General features: G+C 59.8%; 1 protein-coding gene across 3 annotated transcripts in view; it reads left to right on the top strand.

Annotated features, from left to right (window-relative positions):
• ARID3A (AT-rich interaction domain 3A) overlaps positions 1-19,349 on the top strand; it is a 33,698-nt gene extending 14,349 nt beyond the window's left edge. For all 3 annotated transcript variants that reach the window (XM_068537438.1, XM_068537437.1, XM_068537436.1), the window contains exons 4-10: positions 10,159-10,231; positions 13,573-13,756; positions 14,113-14,360; positions 16,508-16,789; positions 17,755-17,853; positions 18,332-18,557; positions 19,313-19,349. In XM_068537438.1, the coding sequence (XP_068393539.1) occupies positions 10,159-10,231; positions 13,573-13,756; positions 14,113-14,360; positions 16,508-16,789; positions 17,755-17,853; positions 18,332-18,507 (1,062 nt within the window). In that variant the 3' untranslated portion in view covers positions 18,508-18,557; positions 19,313-19,349. The remainder of the gene's footprint in view (positions 1-10,158; positions 10,232-13,572; positions 13,757-14,112; positions 14,361-16,507; positions 16,790-17,754; positions 17,854-18,331; positions 18,558-19,312) is intronic.
• The last annotated feature ends 755 nt before the right edge of the window (positions 19,350-20,104 follow it).

The raw sequence follows: 20,104 nt of genomic DNA, 5'->3' as shown, positions 1-20,104 counted from the left end.
TCACATCTCTCTCTGTCTCTCCCTCTGTCCTTTTCCTTTCTTCTTTCCGATCTCCACCCTCATCTGCCCACCTGCCCCCATCACCCTGTGATTACTCCCATCTGCCCTTTTCCCGTGAGTGCCCAGTGGACGGCGTGCATGGGCCTGGCTGCCACATTCTCCCGGCCTGGCGGCCCCTGCCTCAGCTGGCACCCTGCCCGGCCGACGGCCCGCCCGGCCCCTCCCTGTGTCCTCCAGCTGGTCCATGCATCCGCCAACAGGGTGCCCAGTTCTTGGATGAGAAGTGGGGCCTGAGGGCACCTCTGGGGCGCGGCTTGCGGGATCTTAGTTCCCTGACCAGGTATTGGACCCGCACCCTTTGCAGTGAAAGTGCAGGTTCCTAACCACTGGACCACCAGGGAATTCCCGAGCGTTATTCTTTTCTTCGATGCCATTGCCATCTGGGGGGAGCCCAGCCAAGCTGGGGTGCAGGTGGCAGCTGCTCTTGACACCCTCCTTCTGGGCACCATTTCCCCGTCTAGAAAACAGGGGCAGTGTCTGAGCTGGTGTTCTCTTGTCACCATTGTTGGTTACCGGTCACCGAGGGTCCTGGTGGAGGAGAGCGGGCGTGGTGGGCACCAGCTCGGCCCCCGGGCGCCCAGCGTGGGTCTCGTCTCTCCTCCTCATTCACTGCAGGAGCTGCTCCCTGGGAGGTGGGATGTTCCAGGAACAGGGTCCCCCCCTTGCAGTCGGCGGGTAGGTTTGTTGGCACCCTGAGCCCGCTGGCCACCACGGGCAGGCTCTGTTTTACCGTCGGCCTGGAGTCTGGCAGAGGCTCCTGCAGGTGTGCCGGGCGGGAACCCCCAGCCCTGAACCGTCCGGGGCCCCTTCCTCTTGACTCCTGGGTGGGAGGCGGGAAGCACCCCCCTTCCTTCCTGCTCTGTCTGGGGGAGGCCCGGGGACAGTGGGGACCCGGTCAGCACAGCCAGGGAGGGGCAGCGATCTCTCTTATGCTACTGCACTTCCGTTCAGCGAACCTGGGCTGGGAGTGACGGGGACCTCGCTCCCTGGGCAGGTGGATCTTTATGAACAGCCGGACCGCTAGGAGAGTCCCTTCTGGTGCTTTCCCAGCTGCCGGCGGCTCTTCTGCAGGGAAACAGGGCTGCTTCCTTTCAGAAGAAACCCCATGGTGGGAGTTTTAATCCCCGGGCGCCAGGCCCTGGGTGCAGGGCTCAGAACCCTGAGCCAGCGGCTAAGTGGTAGCTAGATGATCGTCCTTGGGTTTTGGGGGCCTGGGACCCCCAAACGAAATGCCCTGAGAGCAGCATGGAACGTCGGGTTCATAATTGCTGGCGGAAGGGAGGGAGGGAGTGAAGAGGGAGAAGATTCTGGATTTTTGGCTGTCTGACTCCAAAGCATTTGCCCGGTACCCCCTGAGTGCCAGGCGGTCTCGGGCAGGGTCCCACCCCCAACCCCACAAGGCTTTGAGGTGGTCCAGAGGGGCTCAGTACTGGGTTCGAGTCCAGCTCTGCGGCCTTCTCTCAGCACCTCGGTTTCCCTGTCTGTGAAATGGGCTCCCATGCAGATAGCAGTCTGCTCAGAGCCAGGCCTGTGGGTGGGGGCTCCCAGGTGGATGGGAGGCTGCCCGCCCGGATTTGCATGTCGTTTGCATGCCGCGGGGCAGCTGCCTTCCTAGAAGTTTCTCCTCATTGTTCCCCATCCTGAGTGCGTCCTCAGTGCCAGGCCTGCTGGCATCCCCAGCTGTGACATGGAGCTGGCGGGTGACTAGCCTTGTCCTGCCACCAAGGTGGCTCCTCCTCCCTGCCCCCCAACCCCCGGCCCATTTTCCTGGAGCCAGACTCTTCTCTCTGCACAATCTGCTCCCATGGTTCCCTCGTCCCCCACCTGGATGACCCAGGTGCACCCTGCCCACTTCACAGGTGGGAAGACTGAGGCTCCAGGAGACCCCAATTACATGAAAGGTTGACCCAGAGACAAGGGCACTTCCCCGGAACCTCACCATCTGGAAATCCAGAAAGAAGCGCCTTTAATCGTCAGCTTCGTGGTCAGGCTCTATGACTTGTTTCTGGAACTTTTATTAATATCTGTTTCGTGGGTGGGTGTGCCGTGTCTTTTCGGAGAGGGGGCACATGCTGGTTGTTGGGGGGGCGGGGGTGGCCAAGCTGGCAGATGTTTCTGCCTGGCCCAGAATCACTTCCCCAATTTCCTGCAGGCCCAGTGGGGGCCCCTGCAGCCCTGGAGCGCTGACGGGAAATGAAAGGGCCATGTGGCCCTGCGCCTGGCTGGGGTGGGTGGCCCCAGGGGTCAGGTGCGCCAGGAGGGCAACTTGTGGGAAGAGCCTGAGGTCGCCCGGTGAACACTGATTAAGCCCCTACTGTGTGCAGCAGCAAGCAAGCCTGCCCTTCCCCCATCCTGCTGCAGGGATGGCTGGCTTCAAAGGCGCCCCCGCTCCCTCACCACCTCCCCCTGCCTGTGTGTGACTCCTGCTGTGCCCCTCGCAGGCCTGGGGCTCCCAAGGGTTGTCTGGGTCTCTCTTGGGCACATTGCATCCCCAGCATCCAGCACAGGCCTTAACATACAGAAGGATGGGAATTCCCTGGCGGTCCAGTGGTTAGGACTCCGTGCTTTCACTGCTGTGGGCCTGGGTTCAACCCCTGAACTAAGATCCTGCAAGCCGTGCACCGCAAACGGTGTAGTGCAGCCCAGGAAAAAAAAAGAAAAGCATACAGAAGGTGCTCAGTCATGGATGCAAAATTGATTGACCTGGCCACAGCCCCGAGGGCTGACAAGGAAGGTTCCAGACTCCGGGTGCTTCCGCCCCACCCGGCCTCCTCCCGCCAGACTTCATCCATCCATCCATCCATCCATCCATCCATCCATCCATCCGTTTGTCTGTCCCTGCCCCGGGGTCTCTGGGGAGGGGGCGAGAAGGGGCAGGAGCGCACCCTCTGGGCCGGGCTGCAGAAGAGGATGGTTAAGCGGGGCTACAGCGGGGCGGCACCAGTGCCGGACCGAGACCCGGTCACCAGGTGCGCACGGAAGCCCCTGCCCGCCTCAGTGGGCACGAGGGGAGGGGCCGTGGGGGGTGTGGGTGCCGCCCCTGCCCCACCCGTGCCCTGCCCCGCCCCCCAGCCCTGCGCGTGGGCGTTTCTGTGAATGGGGGAGGCTGGTTGGCCCCCAGGGACCCGGCCCCTGCCCACCTGGGCAACGGCTGCCAGCGCTGAGTCATCGGGGCGCAGGGCCTCCCAGGGCCCGATAATGTGAGGAGGGGCTTTATCAGCTGGGGTGGGGCCGCCAGGAGGGGGACACCAGGGCTGAGCTGGGATGGAGCGTGAACCAGGGGCCAGAGCCCGGTGTGCCTTCTCCTCCCTTCCTTCTTTAGCACCTGCTGTATACTGTGCCTACCCACTGTTACCTATTCTGCCCTGGGGGCTCTCATCTGGGTGGGAAGAAAGAAGGGAAGGAAACCATCCCCAAAATAAGTACAGAACCACGTGACCCGTGACGGATGCTGGGGGAGGGGCAGGGAATGTCACTGGGGGCACTGCCTTGGCTTGGGGGTCAGCAGGAGCCAAAGAGGGCAAGGGTGGAGGAGGGGGACCCAGGTGGGGGGACCAGCAATGCAGAGGCCCCAGGCAGGACCAGGTTGGGAGCAGCGAGGGGCCAGCGCCGGGGAGGGACCAGGTGCAGGCATCTGCGGGGCCAGGACCACACCCCAGCCTGGCAGGCGGGAGGTCTGGCTTCTCCTGACAGCAACAGGGAGCCAAGGGCCTCTTCGAAGCAGGGGAGACACAGGCTGATCTCGATGTAAAGATTAAAAGCTCCCCGGACTCTCCACCCTGGGGGGCTGCAAGGAGGAAGTGTCATCCTATTGCTTTTGGGCGTTCTGTGGGGGGACATTGAGGGATAAAAACCAGCTGTGCGGGCTTCTCTGCTCTTTCAGTGCAGTTTCACTTTGCTTACAGGAGTTACAATGAATCAGTTCTTGTCCAAAGCCCAAAGAATATAGAAATAGTGAGATTCGTAATAATAGCCAAAAAATGGAAATAACCCAAATGCCCATCAGTGGTGAATGGATAAACAAATGTGGTCCATCCACACACGGGAACATCACTCAGCTATGAAAAGGGGTGAAGCCCTGACACTCCTACGACGTGGACGGACCCTGAGAACATGGTGCTCAGTGAGAGAAGCCAGACACAGAAGGACACACAGGGTGTGATTCCATTGATGGGAAACGTCCAGAACAGGCAGATCCACAGACACAGAGAGTGGATTCCTGGTTGTCAGGGGCTGGGGAGGGGAAGGGGGGTGACTGCTGATGGGGACGGGGCTTCCTTTGGGGTGATGGAATGTTCTGGAACTAGATAGGTGTTGTGGTTGCAGAACAATGTTCAATGCACCAAAGGCCACTGAATTGTTCACCTTAAAACAGTGAATTCTGTGTTACGTGACTTTCACCTCCATAAATATTTTTTTTAACGATCCAGGACCAGGTAGGTGAGATTAAGGCCCTGAGGCTCCCGGGTGGCGCCAGCCCTGCCTGACGCCTCACTCCACCGTTCATCCTTGTCCGTTCCCAGACCCCCTCCAAGGGCCAGGGTTCCAGCGGGGTCCCCATGGTCCCCACACATTGACGGTGTCTGTTCCTGCCGTTCTGGCCGTGGGGGAAGCCATCCTTCTGTGGTTGCCCGTGAGCCGTATTGGACACAAGTGCAAAAACGGGCCTTTTTCGGGACTTCCCTGGCAGTCCAGTGGTTAGGATTTGGGGCTTCCACTGCAGGGGCCCCAGGTTCAATCCCTGGTCGGGGGACTAGGATCCCACAGGCCACACGGTGGGGCCAAAAAAAGAAAAAAACCACGAGGGGGCCTTTTCCACCTGTTCCCAGCTGTGGGCCTCTCCCTGCCACATCGGTGGCTGCCAGGGACAAGGTTGTTCTTCTCCGGGGCTGGGGGTTGCCAGTCCCCCGAATGCTCCTGGTTTCTCCTGATTTTGTCCCTGTATATGCTGTCCAAGGACACGGCCTCACTCCTGGAGTCCCCCTGCCGCCCAGTGGCCTCGTGCATCCGAGGTAGGGCCCCGCGGACTTTGGAGCCGCCTGGGTGTCGGGAGGGGGGCTGAGCAGACACCGTTAAGGGGGCAAAGTTCCTCCTGGGGGCCCTGGAGCGGGTGCTTTCTTTACAGCTGGGGCCCCTCGGCCTTGGGCTGGTTGCCGCCCTGGGCCCCGTGCAGGCTGGAGTTGGGGACACGGTGCCGGGGAGGGGTCTCTCGCGTGTGGGCGGCCCTGGGGGCGCCCCTCCCCCCTGCACCAGGTCCCCCCCTTGTGGTTTGATGGAGGCCACTGGCCTGCCCTCCTCTTTCAGGCTGGCAGGTGGGCCCAGGGCATGCATGGTGCCCTGGCTCCCGAGGGGTCTGCTGTCCCCGCAGGGCGGCTTTGGGGGAGGGGGCCCCACCCCGGGGGTCATCGAGGCCTGGTCAGCAGCACAACCCACTGACCTGGCTGGGAGCTCCTCGAAGCTGGTGGTAGTGAAAATGCTCACCTTTCGCCACAAACAAGAATTTCCTGTTTGCCCCTTGCGCACTTGGGGGAGGGGAGGTTATCTCACTTTTTCCTCCCTGGCCCCTCCCCCGCCCACTACCTGACCCCGAGCCTGCCCTGCTTTATCTGCTTCCTCCTTGCAGGCTGGCCCCTCCACCCTCTGCGGAAGGGTGGGTGACGGGGTCCCTCCGCGGGACCCCCTCCTTTCCCCTCCAGCCTCCCCCTCCCACCTGGGCTGGACCCAGAGCGAGGCAGGTGGCCTTTCATGCTCATCATCTTCCCAACGTGGTCGAGTGTCCACTGAGAAATCCATGTGTGGCATGAGGCTGGGTTGCGCCTTTGCTGCAAAGGAAACTGAGGCAGAGGCCGGGGTCAGAGGGTGAGGAGGGGCTGGGAGGGGAAGGAGGGAGCCTTGGGGAGATCCGGGAAACTGCATTCCAGAGGAGGGAGCAGCAGGTGCAAAGGCCCTGAGGTGAGGGCCTGTGACAAGGCCCACGGGGGCGAGCAGAGGGAGGTGAGGGCAAGGAGGTGACAGGCCAGCAGTGACCGCAGGGGAAGTGAGGTCCTTGATGGGGGCAATGGGAAGCCATGGGAGACTGTAAGGCAGGGGAGAGTCTCGCCCTGGCTGCCCGGGAAGGCCCCTCTGGCTGCTCAGCAGGGGTGGGGGCTTGGCTCTGCTTGGTCTGTGCCTCAGTTTCCCGTCTGTGAAGTGGGTGGTGCTGGGGAGGGGGAAGATGGACACGCGGGCAGTCCAGCCTCGGTAACTAGCGGATGCACGCCCTCCGTCGCCGGGTAGGGGCCCAGCCACAGCAGAGACCGGCGGAGGGGCGCGGGGCCTGTCCCGGTGACCCCGCCCGGCAGGTGGAAAACGGGAAGGGAGGTGTGTGCTTGGGAGCCTCTGTGGGAGCCCCCAGCCCAGGCCCGCATGTCCACACCCACATCCTCGGGGTTCTGTACCGCCTTCACAGATGCGGCTTGGGGAGGACAGGATGTGAACCCAGCAGGGCAGACTCCAAGTGCCCCCAAGACCCTTGTCTGCCCGATGCCAGGACGCAGGTGGCCCGAAGCGTGGGTTGTGCACAGACACGTCTCGGGCTTGGGAAAGGATAGGGGGTCCCACCCCCACGTTGCACTGAGAAATCAAGGTCCACTTAACGAGCATTTATGAAGCAGCTGCTGGGTGCCCAATTCTAGATACTGGGAACCAAGCAGACAAAATCCCGAACACCCTACCAGGGCATGTGGACAGGAGATCAGACCAGTGTGTAAACCCATGCGGCTTGGTGGTGCGGGGGAGTGGGGTACACAGGAGAGTCGCCCGTGATCGGTGCATGTGCCGCGGGGCTTCTCTCCAGGACGACGTGGGAACAGAGACCTGGGCGACGACGGGGAAGCCCGCGGGGACAGAGCTAGGGCAGAGCCAGGACGGCATTCCGAGAGAGGAGCTGCCAGGTCAAAGGCCTGGAGCGGGGACCGCGGCCCCTGGCGGGTTTGAGAAGCAGCGGGAAGGCTGGTGAGAGGTCAGCTGGGAGCGGCCCTGGCAGGTCTTCTGGGACGTGTGGCCGCAGAGAGGCGGGGTGTCCTCAGAACTGGCGGGAGGTGGAGGTGGCCCCGTGATCAGAGCGCGCAGTGGCCCCGGGGAAATCAGGCTCTGGGGAGGGGAGAGTGGGGCAGTTTATCTGGGGCCTCAGCCCAAGGCGGGGGTGTTTCCTGAGGTTTTGCCCAACCTCCAGCCTGGGTTTGCGGCTCGGGGTATGACAGTGCCTCCTGGTCCGTCCAGAAAGGGACAGGGTTTCAGCCAGAGGGCCCAGGTGGGCCCGAGGCCTGGGCGTGGCTCAGGATGTGTTGTGGCCCAGCTGTGTGGCTTGAGAGCCTTGTGAGGACAGGCAGCCGGGCCCAGGGGCTCACGAGGGGGGCCCCGGACACCACCACAGGGGGCCTGGACACCGCCCCCAGCTCCCCCATCCCTGAGGCCTGGTGGGCAGCCCTAGCCGGCTGGCCAGGGCAGGACACACCCTGCAGGGGTGCGGAACTTGGGCCCAGAGCCCCATAAAGCTGGGGCGGCCTTTACTGCCCGTCTTTGTTGTCGACTGCCCACAGCAACAGCCATTAAAGCTTCCTTCTCTGTCGGCAGCCTGCCCACCCCCTTTATGGCCTCGCACAATGCCCTGGCCCCTCGGGGGTCTGGCCGTGCCACGGCAGCCCGCCCACCGTTTGGCCTGGGAGTTAACGGGCCCCCTACCAAGCCGGCCCGCCTCTGCCCGGCAGCTGTTCTCTGCCCGGCAGCTGTTCTCTGCCCTGAGCCTCAGTTTCCCCACCTGGAATACGGAGGTGCTGATGGTTCCAGGAGCTCAGGGTGAAGCTATTGTGTTTATCACCCACTGTCTCTGAAAGATGGGGAAACTGAGGCAGGAGGGGCACTGGGCTCTCTTGCGGGAGCTGGGCCCAGGAAGGGGTTCATGCCGGGTGGATCCCCCTCCACCAAGGTCGGGATCTCAAGGAAGGAGATGTCGCCCCCTCGTCAGGAAGGGCTTGAGGTTCGGTGGTCCCCTGTCAGCTTCCTGGAGCGGCCATAACAAATGACCACAAACTGGGCAGCTTAGAACAACAGGGATTTACTCTCAGTTCTGGAGGACTGACGTCTGGGGTCAGGGGATGGCTGGGCCTTGCTCAGGCTCCAGGGGACGGTCCTTCTTGCCTCTTCCAGCTTCTGGGGGCTCCAGGCGTCACCCCAGTCTCTGCCTCTATCTCCCCGTGTGTCTCTGTGTCTCTCCTCCTCTCATAAGGACACCAGTCACCCTACTCTGGGACCTCATCGTAACTAATGTCATTTGCAGAGACCCTATTTCCAGATCAGGTCCCATCCTGAGGTTCCGGGTGGATGGGAATTTGAGGGCAATTCCCCACAAGTCTCTCTGGTCTTCTCTGCCCAGCCTGGCCCACGTTGCGGCCGAGAAAATCAGGGTTCACTTAACGAGCATCTATTAAGCAGCTGCTGTGTGCTCAGCCCCATTTTAGACACTGAAAACAGAACAGACAAAATCCCCGACGTTCTAGCCGGGCAGACAGACAGGAGACTGGACCAGGTTGTGAACCATGGGGATCTGATGAAGGGGCTGAGGGGAGAGGGGGGCGAGGGGCGCACACGGTGCTGGGGGCCGTGCGGGCAGGGGGAATGGGGATGGGGCAGGGGCGGTGGAGGCGGCCCAGGCGGGTGCGTGCCCATGGGAAGGTCCACCTGCAGGCCCCACACCCCTCAGGCAGGGGGAAAAACGGGGCCTCCCTGGCCACCATAAATCAGTGCAGGAATGCAGCTGGCCAGCCTGGCTCTGGCAGGGTGGAGACAAAGGCCCGGCCTCGACCACCCAGGTCTGGGCTCCTGGCCCCCCCAGCCTGTACCCTGCGGGCGCCACTTTCTCTCCATTACACAGATGAGGAAACTGAGGCCCAGAGAGGGGCGAGGTGGCTGAGGGGTAGCCAACCCGAGGACCCTGCCTCCCCAGGCCCGGGGATGTCCCATACCGCAGGAGCTGGGCATCAGTGTGTTCCTGGGCCCTGATGACGGATTATCCCAGCCGGGGCTAATTGGTGGTTTCAAGGCCCCACACAGTCCCACTTGCTCTGTGTCCAGGTGGCCATGGGGACTGCATTCCCCAAAACTTAATTTGAAGCCTGCCCACCCCCGGCAAATCCCCCTCCCAACTTTGCTCTCTAATTATCTCTGCTGGCTTCCCCTGCCTGCCAGCACCTGGGAGCTGAGGGTTGAGTCTGGGGACCCCCTGCCCCGCTGATAGCCCAGACCGAGGCCCTCTCCCCGCCCTGGTGACTGGTGAACCCAGGCAGCAGGTGCGCAGGACAGAGCCTGTGCTGAGAGTCCCCGAGAATCCTGACTCCAGGCTCAGGCCTGCCTCTGTGCCTCAGCTACAAAATGGGCCGCCTCTCAGGAGCACACGCGTGTGACTCGGTGGACCATGCCGGACGTCCCCCATCCTCGTGGTGGCGATGGTCTAGGTGGGATAAGTTGTGCCCCCCAAAATTACATGTTCAAGTCTGAGCTCCAGGTACCTGTGAACGGGACGTGATTTGGGAATCAGGTCTTTGCATATGTGATTAGTTACGGGTGGAGATGAGGTAGCCCTAAAGCCAGTGAGTGATGCCTCATAAGAAAAGGGGGATTTGGACACAGAGACACAGGGAGAAGCCGCCTGAAGACAGAGGCAGAGGCCGGGGTGATGCAGCCACAGGCCCAGGACACCTGGAGCCCCAGGAGCTGGAAGAGGCGGGAAGGATCCCCCCGCAGCCGCCCCCCGCCCCAGCCTCTGGAGGGAGCACAGCCCTGCCACACCTTGATCTCAGACGGCTGGCCTCCAGAGCCGGGAGAGGATAAATCTGTGTGGTTTAAGCCAAGTGTGCGGTCAGCTGTTACGGCCGCCCCAGGACAGGTATCTTAGGGTCCTTGTCTGACAGTGGCGGGGGCAGGCCTCAGGAGATGTTTGGACTGTGGGGGGCCGGGGGGTCTGGGGCCGGGACCCCTCGGTTGGCCCTCCGTGCCATGTGGACGTGGCACCCGCACCCAAGCTCTGGCACCAACTAATCCATCCCCTCCCTGCCGTCGCAGCTCTACGAACTGGACGGGGACCCCAAGAGGAAGGAGTTCCTGGATGACTTGTTCAGCTTCATGCAGAAGCGAGGTGAGGCTTGCCCGCCGGGAAGTCCCGGATGTGAGCACGCAGGACGGGGGGCCCTGCTGGCCACTGCCCGGGGCAGGTGTGTCAGTGAGGTTGTGAGTGAGTTCTCTGTGGCCGGAGGCATCCAAGAGATGCCTGAGGGGGGAGACACAGCCCTGCCATGGTGGCGGGGGAGGTCTGAGAGAAGTGGCACCATCCTGCCATGGGTATCTGACAGGAGACACAGCCCAGCCCTGAGGGTCTGATAGGGGAGACACAGCTGTGAGAGTCTGAGGGGTAAGTCCTTGGGTGGGGGGGGGGGGGCGGGTCTCAGGGCCCCAACCCAGAACTGACAGTCCAGGCTTCCTCCCTTGCTGCTGAGACCTGGGCGCAATGGGGTCCTGGCTCCCCGGATCCCCCGCAGCGGGGCTGCCCCTGTTTGGGGAGCAGGGCTGGATTCCCAGTCAGGCAGGCGGGCGGGCGCTGGGTGGCAGGACAGAAGCTCCCCACAGGCTAGAGCCTGGCCTTCCTACCGCCACTGGTGGGAGGTTTGGGTCCAGGCCCCTCCCTGCTCCCACCTGGGGCCTCAGTTCCCCCATCTGTAAGGTGGGCCACCATCCCCCCCATGTGGCAGTGCCCCAGATGCGCTGAGTGCCAGGTCCACAGTTATTATGCGCCAACAGTGTACCAGGCCCAAGCCACCTGTATTCCCCTACGCCCTGGGGTCTGGGGTGAGGCGGATGCCAGACGCGGCCTTGAGAACAGCGAGACGACCAGGGACGGAGGCCAGGCCTGGGGAGCAGGGACTGGTCTGGGTGGGTGTCCAGGTGGGGAAACGGATGGCCCAGACGCTGGGGAATGTCGGGGGCATTCAGGGTGAGCCAGGCCCAGGGAGGATGGGGGAGGAGGGCACCCAGAGGGTCCCCAGGGCCCTCCCTCAGAGCTGCCAGCCAGCCAGGGGTCCCAGGAGCACCCACTGCGGGTGGGGCTCATTTCCTTGATACCTCCTCCCCCCACACACCCCCAGCAGGGTTATCACGACCCCCACTGTTCAGGGAAGGAAACTGAGGCCTGGAGAGGGGAGAGGGCCTCTGAGCCACAGAGGCAGGAAGGGGCGGGGCCGGGGCGGGGCTGGCGGGGGTGGGTGGGGCGGGCAGGGGAGCTGCATGGGCTATGACTGTTGCAGGGGCCAGCCAGGCGGCTTCTTTGTCCAGGGCCCCTGGCTGCCCCTCCCTGCCAGCAGCTTCTGTAAACACAGACCCAACCAGGCCCAGGCCGGAAGGGAAGGAGATGAAAGGGGAGGGGGCTGCGGCCTCCACGTTAACCCCTCCTGTGCCAGGGGTGGAGGAATCCAGACCCAGCCAGGCCTGCTGCCCCCCCTCTCCTCCCCCCCACCCCCCCATGTGGTCAGAGAGATCGACCCACCCTTTATCATCCTGTCCACACCTACCTGAGCCCCCCACTACCCCCCCCCCACCATGGGGCTCCAAGCTCCCAGGCCCGGAGCCCACCCATTTTGCCCCAGACTGGGCTCCTGGTGTCCTGGAGGCACAGAGAAAGTATGGTGAGCTGCCCCAGAGTGGTGAGGCTGGAGTCCTCTGGGGACCCCAGCTCCTGGCCACACAGGGCTTCAAGGGTCTGTGTCCAGCCCTGTCTCCCTCACCAAGCCAGGTGCTCCTGGAGGACAGGAAGCAACAAACTCCTATGCAACCCTCAAAACCCAGCTCCAAGGCCCTCTCTTCCCTACCTTCCTCTTGAACCCTCCCCTCTATAATTGGAGTCGGGGGCTTTGGGGCTGAGAATCTGGATACCATGTCCTGCATTCCATAATAAAGTAGTCTTTTCCCCACATCACAAAGTAAAAACCTCCAACTGGATATCTCTCAGAATTCTCTGGGGGCTGGACATGGAGGAGGGGTCCTGCCTGCACCCCACCCTCCTGCAGTTTCCTTGATGACCTCTCCGCCCTTCCTTATCGCCCCCCCCCCACCCCTGCCTGCCTCCATCAATGCCTCTCTGTGCTCTCCCAGCCCCGCTCCTTCTATAAACATCCGCCGCCTGGCTGCCGAGCCAGGGCGCAGGGTCCCAGGAGGAGCTTTGGTGTGATTCCTTCTTTTTCCCAATGCAGAGCCTAAACCAGCGTCCTGGGTGGGCTGGGTGGCCGCTGTGGGCGCATCTCTGGGGCTGGGTGTGCTGCTGACACCTGGCGTTGCTTTTCTCTCTCCTTCCTGGGCTGGAAAATGAAGCGGGTAGCGTGGGGGTCTGAGGCCCATCTTCCTCCACCCACTCCAGGAGGTCTTCATTCGTTGGGGATTTTGCAACCCGGGAAGGGCCCGGCAGTGGTCAAGGTCGGCAGGAGGTGGTTCCGGGATGTCCAGCTTGTAGAGGGGGGACCAGGAAGCAGGGTCCTGGGTACAGGGCATCGTCCAGGGCGGGGGCAGGGAGCAGGAGCACATCCTGGAGCTTCCCTTTGCCATCTCTGCAGGGGCGGCAAGCATGCCCCCAGGGCTGGGATGGGGGCCATCAACCTTCACTGTTTATTGAGCACCTGCTGTATGCCAGGCTGGGCGCCGGGGGACCCCATGCGAGCAGGACAGCAGGTGGGGGCCACAGACAGTAAACCCGTACTTTCACTGCCAGGGAGAGAGGTTTAAGTGGGGGCTTCTCCACCCTCAGCCAGGATGGTGCCAGGCAGGCTGAGCTGAGACCTAAGGGCTCCCACGGCTGGGGCTTCTGGGTGACAGGGAGATGGCGTGTGCAGGGGCTTGGAGCATCAGGGTGGGCGTAAGATGGGAGCAGGGCTGTCTTTAGGGAGGAGCCCCCTCCTGAGGCTGGGCTACCCCCAGCCTCCCTCCCAGGTCTGGCCCACCTCCCCACTGTCTAAGCTGCAAAGTGGATTAATCAAGCCCTCCCTCCCCCACTGCAAAGCCCCCAACGCAGCAGAGTTGTTTTGGCAGCTGTCGTGTCTGTAGGAGGAATAACAACGGCTGTGTTTCTCATGCTGGGCCCCCAGGTTGGCCCTGCAGCTCCCCCCTCACCCACCCAGGTGAGAGCAGCATGAGCCCAGATCACTGATGGAGAGACTGAGGCAGAGCTGCCTCCTCAGGGCTCTCGCAAGCAGGGGTCTCACCCGGGCGACCCTGCCCCCAGGGGACACTGGGTGACGCCTGGGACAGCTGTGGAGGTCACACTGGGGGCTTCTCTCCTGGCATCCAGTGGGTGGGGCAGGGAGGCTGCTCCTCCCCTCACAGCGTCCGGGACGGCCCCCAAGAGCGTGAGCCGCCCCAGCTCAGCTATGCCGAGGGGACCCGCTCTCACCGACGCGTCGGCACCACCCCAGGTGACAGCACCCCCCCTCCCTGCAGGGACGCCCGTGAACCGCATCCCCATCATGGCCAAGCAGGTGCTCGACCTGTTCATGCTGTACGTGCTGGTAACGGAGAAGGGCGGCCTGGTGGAGGTCATCAACAAGAAGCTGTGGCGGGAGATCACCAAGGGCCTCAACCTGCCCACGTCCATCACCAGCGCCGCCTTCACGCTGCGCACCCAGTGAGTGCCCACCCGCGGCGTCTGGGCAGAAAGGACCCAAGGCGGGGAGGAGTGGGGGGAGTGGGCGGCCAGAGCACAGGGTGGAGGGTGGAATGTCCTGGCTCTGAGGCTATGCAAATTGAGTGTTGAAGGAATAGCAGGTAGTCGATGTGGGGACAGGGATGGGGACATGTCACAGGACAGGCATGGAGACAGAGGGAACAGCACGGCAAGGACAACGGCTTGGAGGGCTGCCGGGTGCTTCCGGGCAGAGCTGTGGGATGGGGATGGGGAGCTGGTGCTGCAGCGGGGCTTGGCTTTATGCAGACCCCAGAGACATCCCAGGTGCCATCCTGTCCCCTTGCCCCTGCCCGCAGGTACATGAAGTACCTGTACCCCTACGAGTGTGAGAAGCGTGGCCTCAGCAACCCCAATGAGCTCCAGGCGGCCATCGACAGCAACCGGAGGGAGGGCCGGCGCCAGAGCTTTGGGGGCTCCCTCTTCGCCTACTCACCGGGCGGGGCCCACAGCATGCTCTCCTCGCCCAAGCTCCCTGTGTCCTCCCTGGGCCTGGCCGCCAGCACCAACGGCAGCTCCATCACCCCAGCCCCCAAGATCAAGAAAGGTGAGGGCTGCATGGGGCCTGGGGCCCGATCTTGACTCAGCTTCAGCCTGGCAGTGTGTCCCAGGGAGGGGGCCGCCTTCTCCCTTCCCTGGGTAACCGGGATGATAGACCCCAAAGTTGGTGTGTAAGAGGGCGGCCAACCTGCTAGTGCTGTGCCTGTGGCAGACATTACTAATCAATTGCCATTTTTCCAGCCCCAAGTCCCTAGCAGGCAGACATCACTAATCAATTCATTTCCCCTGAACCTGTGCCCTCGGCAGACATCACCAATCAATAATTTTTTCCTCCAGTTCTATGCCAAGGCAGACATGGCAAATCAAACCCAATTTTCCTATCCTATACCCGTGGCAGACATTACTAATTAATCACTGTCTTACTGTAGCATTGGCCCAGTCCACTTGCCTGTAGCTGGTGTTTTTATTTAATTTATTTATTTATTTATTTATGATTTTTTTGATTTTTTATTTATTTTTTGGCCACACAGCATGTGGGATTTTAGTTCGCTGACCAGGGATCAAACCTGGGCCCCCTGCATTGGAAGGCAGATTCTTAACCACTGTGCCACCAGGGAAGTCCAAGGCTGATGCTTTTCATCGCTGTCGTTCTCTCTAGTCCCTTGCACTTGGCGGACATTACTAGCTGATCACTGTGTTCTTTTCCCTTTGAGCTTTAGAATCCTCCTGAACGCACTGACCCACCAGACACCAAGGGTGTCGTGTGGGTCATCAAATGGACTCTTTAACCACCCCTGAAGCTATTGCTAGGTGCCCCTGGGCAGCTCACTGCCCCTTTCTGAGCCCAGCTTTCCTTACACGTAAAGTGGGGGAAATTATGCCTTCTCTGTGGGGGTGTTAGGGAGCCTTCAGTGTGTAAAATGCCCAGCGTGCAACAGGCCTGGGGTTGCAGGTAGCTGGCAGCCCCCCACCCCTAGTCCCCATCCATGGCAGACATCACCAGCCGATCACAGTCCCCTCTTCCAGCAAGTCTCTGAATCCTCGCTAACACAGAAGCACCAACAGCACATGTGGTGGCCCAGCCTCAAGCAGTTCGGTGCACCTGTCCGAGGTTCCGTTTCTCATTTGCCACATGAGCTGTGACTCCCTACTTCCCAAGCTTGGCCCGGGGATCCGAGGTGATCCTCACAGCGCCCTGAAAATTTGGGGCTGGTCAGATCTAAGGTGAATGGGGTCTCACCAGTGTCAGCTCCCTCCGGCCTCTGTGAGCCTCAGTTTACCCCCCAGCCTTGGGGAGTTGCAGCGATACCCGTGAGTGTCATTAGGCATCTGCTGCATGCGAGGTCCTGTGCTGGAGCTAGGGAGGACGGGGGCGGATAAGAGAGAGGTTCGGACCTAATGGAGCTACTAAGGGGGCCAGGAAAAGCTGGTTCTGATGGGTCCCAGGGGCTCTTTTCAGCTGAGAGGGAGGCAAGCAGAAAGGGCTACAGAGACTCCAGGGCAGAGGGCCTGGCAACTGCAAAGTTTGGAGTGGGGACCCTCCTGGAGAGGCAGCCCCAGGCCACCAGGGATAGACACGGGAGGGAGAGTCAGAAGAGGAGACAGTGGGACCAGTGGGTGGGACCCACGGGGACGTTTGTTTCAACCACAGGACAGGGGAATGGTTAGGAGCTGGTTCTGGAGTTGGGCTGCATGGGTTTCATTTCAGCTCAACCTCTCTCCAGGTCTGTGGCCTCAGGAAAATTATCCATCCTCTCTGGGCTTTGGTTTCCTCAGCGGTAAAGTGGAGAAAAGGGTGACTAGGTGGTTATGGGATTGTTGAGACGGTTCACGTTAAGTGCTTTAGACAAGACATGTGATGAGCTCTTGTCGTAACTAGTATTATATGTAATATGTGCTATTGTGGTCTCTCTATAACACTAATGCTAAATACTACTATGATACTGTCACTGTAACTAGTATTGTCACCATGACCTATATTACCATTATGCTGGTATCTGATGTCAGCCTGATACTAGAAAGGATCTTATGGCACTTGTGTCTTTTCAAAAACCTGTCCACTTCCCTGGAAAGGAAGTGAGCGCCCCATCGGTGGAGGTATTCAAGGGGGCACATTCCTACCTTGGATGGGAGGTGGGGAGTGGGCCACCTCTGTTCCATTCTGGCCACCAACCCCTCTTCTCTCCTGTCCAGAGGAGGACTCGGCCATCCCCATCACGGTCCCCGGCCGCCTGCCAGTCTCCCTGGCGGGTCACCCTGTGGTGGCAGCCCAGGCAGTAGCGGCCCAGGCGGCCGTGGCGGCACAGGCAGCCGCCCTGGAGCAGCTCCGGGAGAAGCTGGAGTCTGGGGAGCCTCCTGAGAAGAAGATGGCCCTGGTGGCAGAGGAACAGCAGAGGCTCATGCAGCGAGCGCTACAGCAGAACTTTCTGGCCATGACGGCCCAGCTGCCTATGAGCATCCGGATCAACAGCCAAGGTACCACCCTGGCGCTCAGACCCTCTGTGCTTCCTGCATGCACACAAGGGCCTCGTAGCCACCATGTGTAAAGAGTGCTTACAGATCAATAAGATAGAAAGGCAAACAAACCAGTAGAAGAAATGGGCAGCTGTGACTCGTAAACTCATAGGAAAAACTGTTCAACTCCATCTAGTTGGGGATCTGCAAGTTAACAAGGAGATACCATTTTTCACCCGTCAGAGTTTGATAATATCAAACGTTGGTCAGGATGTGCGGAAATGGGCCCCATCGGTCCTGCTGGTGGGAACGTAAATAGGTGGCAACTTGGCAGTCTCTTTTAAAAATAGAAAATGTGCTTGCCCCATGACCGGGTGATTCTGCTTGGTATCTAGAGCAGAACTAATGTAGGGAAACAAGGAAACACAGGTTTTCAAGGATGTTCACTGCAGTTATTTGCATGACGTCACTAGTGTGTCCATCAGTAGGGGAATTCATGAATCAAGTCTGGAATACTTTGTGGTCATTAAAAAGAATGACATGGGGAATTCCCTGGCGGTCCAGTGGTTAGGACTCCATGGTCTCACTGCCGAGGGCCTGGGTCCAATCCCTGGTCGGGGAACTAAGATCCCACAAGCCACGTGGCACAGCCAAAAAAAAAAGAATGACATGATTTGGGTGTGGGGACACCGCTTAAGACTTGTAATCATGCTGTACACCTGAAACTAACACACTGTAAATCAACTATAGTCCAGTAAAAATTATAAAAAAGAAAAAGAAAAAATACTTGTTATCAAGAAAAAAGCAAACTTGAGACAAATTCATTCTTATTCAATAAGTATTTATTGAGTACCTACTGTGTGCGCTGCTGAGAGATCCTGTCCAGCGCTTCGTGAAGCTTCACGTCTGGTGGGTGACCCATGTGACCCAGATCATTGCATAGGTGGGTTTATGATTACAAAGGGTGGTTTTTCTTCTTCCTGCAGGCTCCGAGAGCCGCCAGGACTCGGCTGCAAACCTGACCAACACCAATGGCAGCAACAGTATTAGCATGTCAGTAGAGATTAATGGAATCATGTACACAGGTAGGACCACCCAGCCCCCATGCCCACCTTGACCACATCTCTCTCTCCCGAGTCCTGGTTGCCCCCCCCGGGGGGATGTGGCTTCTTGAGCCCAGACCTCTTCCCTCATGAGACTCAAGCGAGATAGTCTGTGTCCTATACTTAGCATGGAGCTCAGCACAGAGTAAGTGCTCAGAAATACATATCCTGTGTTATATATCTTATAGCAAACGATGTTTCCAGGTTCGTTCTAAAAAAAATGTGATCAGACCCATGGCTCCTATAGACCACCAGGTGGCGATGTTGACACAGAACAGCTCGGTTGCTGTAAAGACCCCCCCCCCCCGCCATGGGGGGAGGCTGAGGAGATGGTGGTGACCTGGAAGCCGGGGGTAGGGGGGCGGGCACGCTCTTTACAGGGGTCAGCGCTCAGGAATCCCTCGCACCTGTCACATGATCTTTTAAATTCTCCATGACTTGTCTCCTGTCCTTGCACCAGGAGTGCTGTTCGCCCAGCCGCCGGCCCCCACGCCACCCTCGGCTCCCAGCAAAGGCGGAGGTGGCAGCAGCCGGGGAGCAAACAGCGGGACCAGCAGCAGCGCGGGCAGCCAGGCGGGGCCAGCGGGGTTGTCTGCACCCCCCGCATCTTCTACCTCAAATAACTCATTGCCTTAACCGCTACACTCCTCACCCTGGGAGCCCACCAGACGGGGCAGGGGGTCCAGGTGGGCCAAGCAGGGGCCGGGATGGCGGGAGATACGGGTGGGGAGGGGAGGTATCCACAAAGGAGCGACAGCTAACGCCAAAAAGAAAAGAAAATATATATATACATATATATATATATATATATATATATAAAGAAAATTTAATAAAACAGGGGAAAACCAAGGAACACTTGAATTACTCAGGTTTCGGACATTCAGAGAGACGAATTGTGAGAGCAGCAAAGGAAATGAGAAACAAGAGAGGCAGATGTCTCCTAGGGCTTTCCTGCAGCCCTGGTGGACCCACGTGGACTGGTGTCTAGTTTGGACAGGCCAATCCTGTTTACCTCATACATCCCTGCACTGTGTTTTTTCATTTTTATCTGTTTTTTTCCCTTTTTTTTTTTTCCCCTCTTCATTACACACTCACCACACCCAGCTCCTTGCGTTGAATGAAACCCCTGAGCCAAGATCAGTTGAATTTCTTTTCTTGTTGCTTTCGGGAACTTTTTTTTTTTTTTTAAAGAAATAGTGAACTTCAGAGTCTGTAGGGTTTTTAAGAGGTTTCGGGGGTTTTGTTTTGTAAATATTCTATTTTATTCTTGGGGGAGGAATCAAACCTAGGAAAAGGATATATATATCTATATATTTGTGTTCATTCAGGGAAACTGGACTTGAAAAAGCAAAAAAAAAAAAAAGAAAAAAGAAAAAAGTAATACCCTTTTTATTTTTCCCATGACTGATTTGGGTTCGGTTGTGCATTTCCTGTGGCGCAGTGGACAGCTGGCAGGTCCAGGACACTGGATCCCTGGGCTAGAGTCAGCAGAGCCGATGAACTCAGGTGCTGTGGGCCGGGCTGGGGTAGGGGCTGCATGCCGGGGGTCGTGGGGAAGGGGAGCAGGAATGTTGAATGGTGGACATCACCGTACTTGTTCTTACTTCATGCGGGGCTCCTCAGTCAGGAATCCCGAAGTCTTAACTCGAGAGGAGAAAGTGCTGGGAGGGGGTTCACCTGTCAGCCCCAGGCTCCTGTCTCAGGGATGAATACGGCCTGGGGACTCCCTTGCCTGAAAGGGCTGCTTTTGGAGACTTGTCCATGCCGGGGGACAGGGGTGAGCCGGCCTTAGCTCAGGGCAGGGTTTCTGTGGGGCCATGGCACCCTGAACACCACCCCTCCCCCCAGCATTTTCATCTCCTCCACTTTGTCCCTTCTTACTTCCTGGGGGCCCTGCAGTAACTAAAGGAACTAAATAGAGGCCGAGAAGGGGCCGTGCCCCTTCCTCTGTGACCCTGTCCCCCGGGTCAGAAGGTGGGCATCGGGTGGGGCACAGCTGGGGGGGCATTAGTTCAGGGCTGGTGAAGGTCTCCACCAGGCGAGCTGCACATCCGTCCTAAACCCAGGCGCGGTTTGGGGTCCCGGGGGACCAGGTGGTGTTGGGTGGGGCTGTAGCTCCCACAAGGTAGCGCTCTTTCACGTTCCTCTGGGGTGGGGTGGGAGGAACTCAGCTGTTCCCAGGGTGAGCCTGGAACCTCTAATTGGGCCCAGGGAGCCCGGCCTAACGAGCCCG

Source organism: Eschrichtius robustus, chromosome 2 (genome assembly GCF_028021215.1).
Source record: "Eschrichtius robustus isolate mEscRob2 chromosome 2, mEscRob2.pri, whole genome shotgun sequence".
Taxonomy (NCBI): Eukaryota; Metazoa; Chordata; class Mammalia; order Artiodactyla; family Eschrichtiidae; genus Eschrichtius; species Eschrichtius robustus.
Note: the sequence above shows the minus strand (reverse complement) of the source record. Positions and strands in the feature narration are given on the sequence as shown.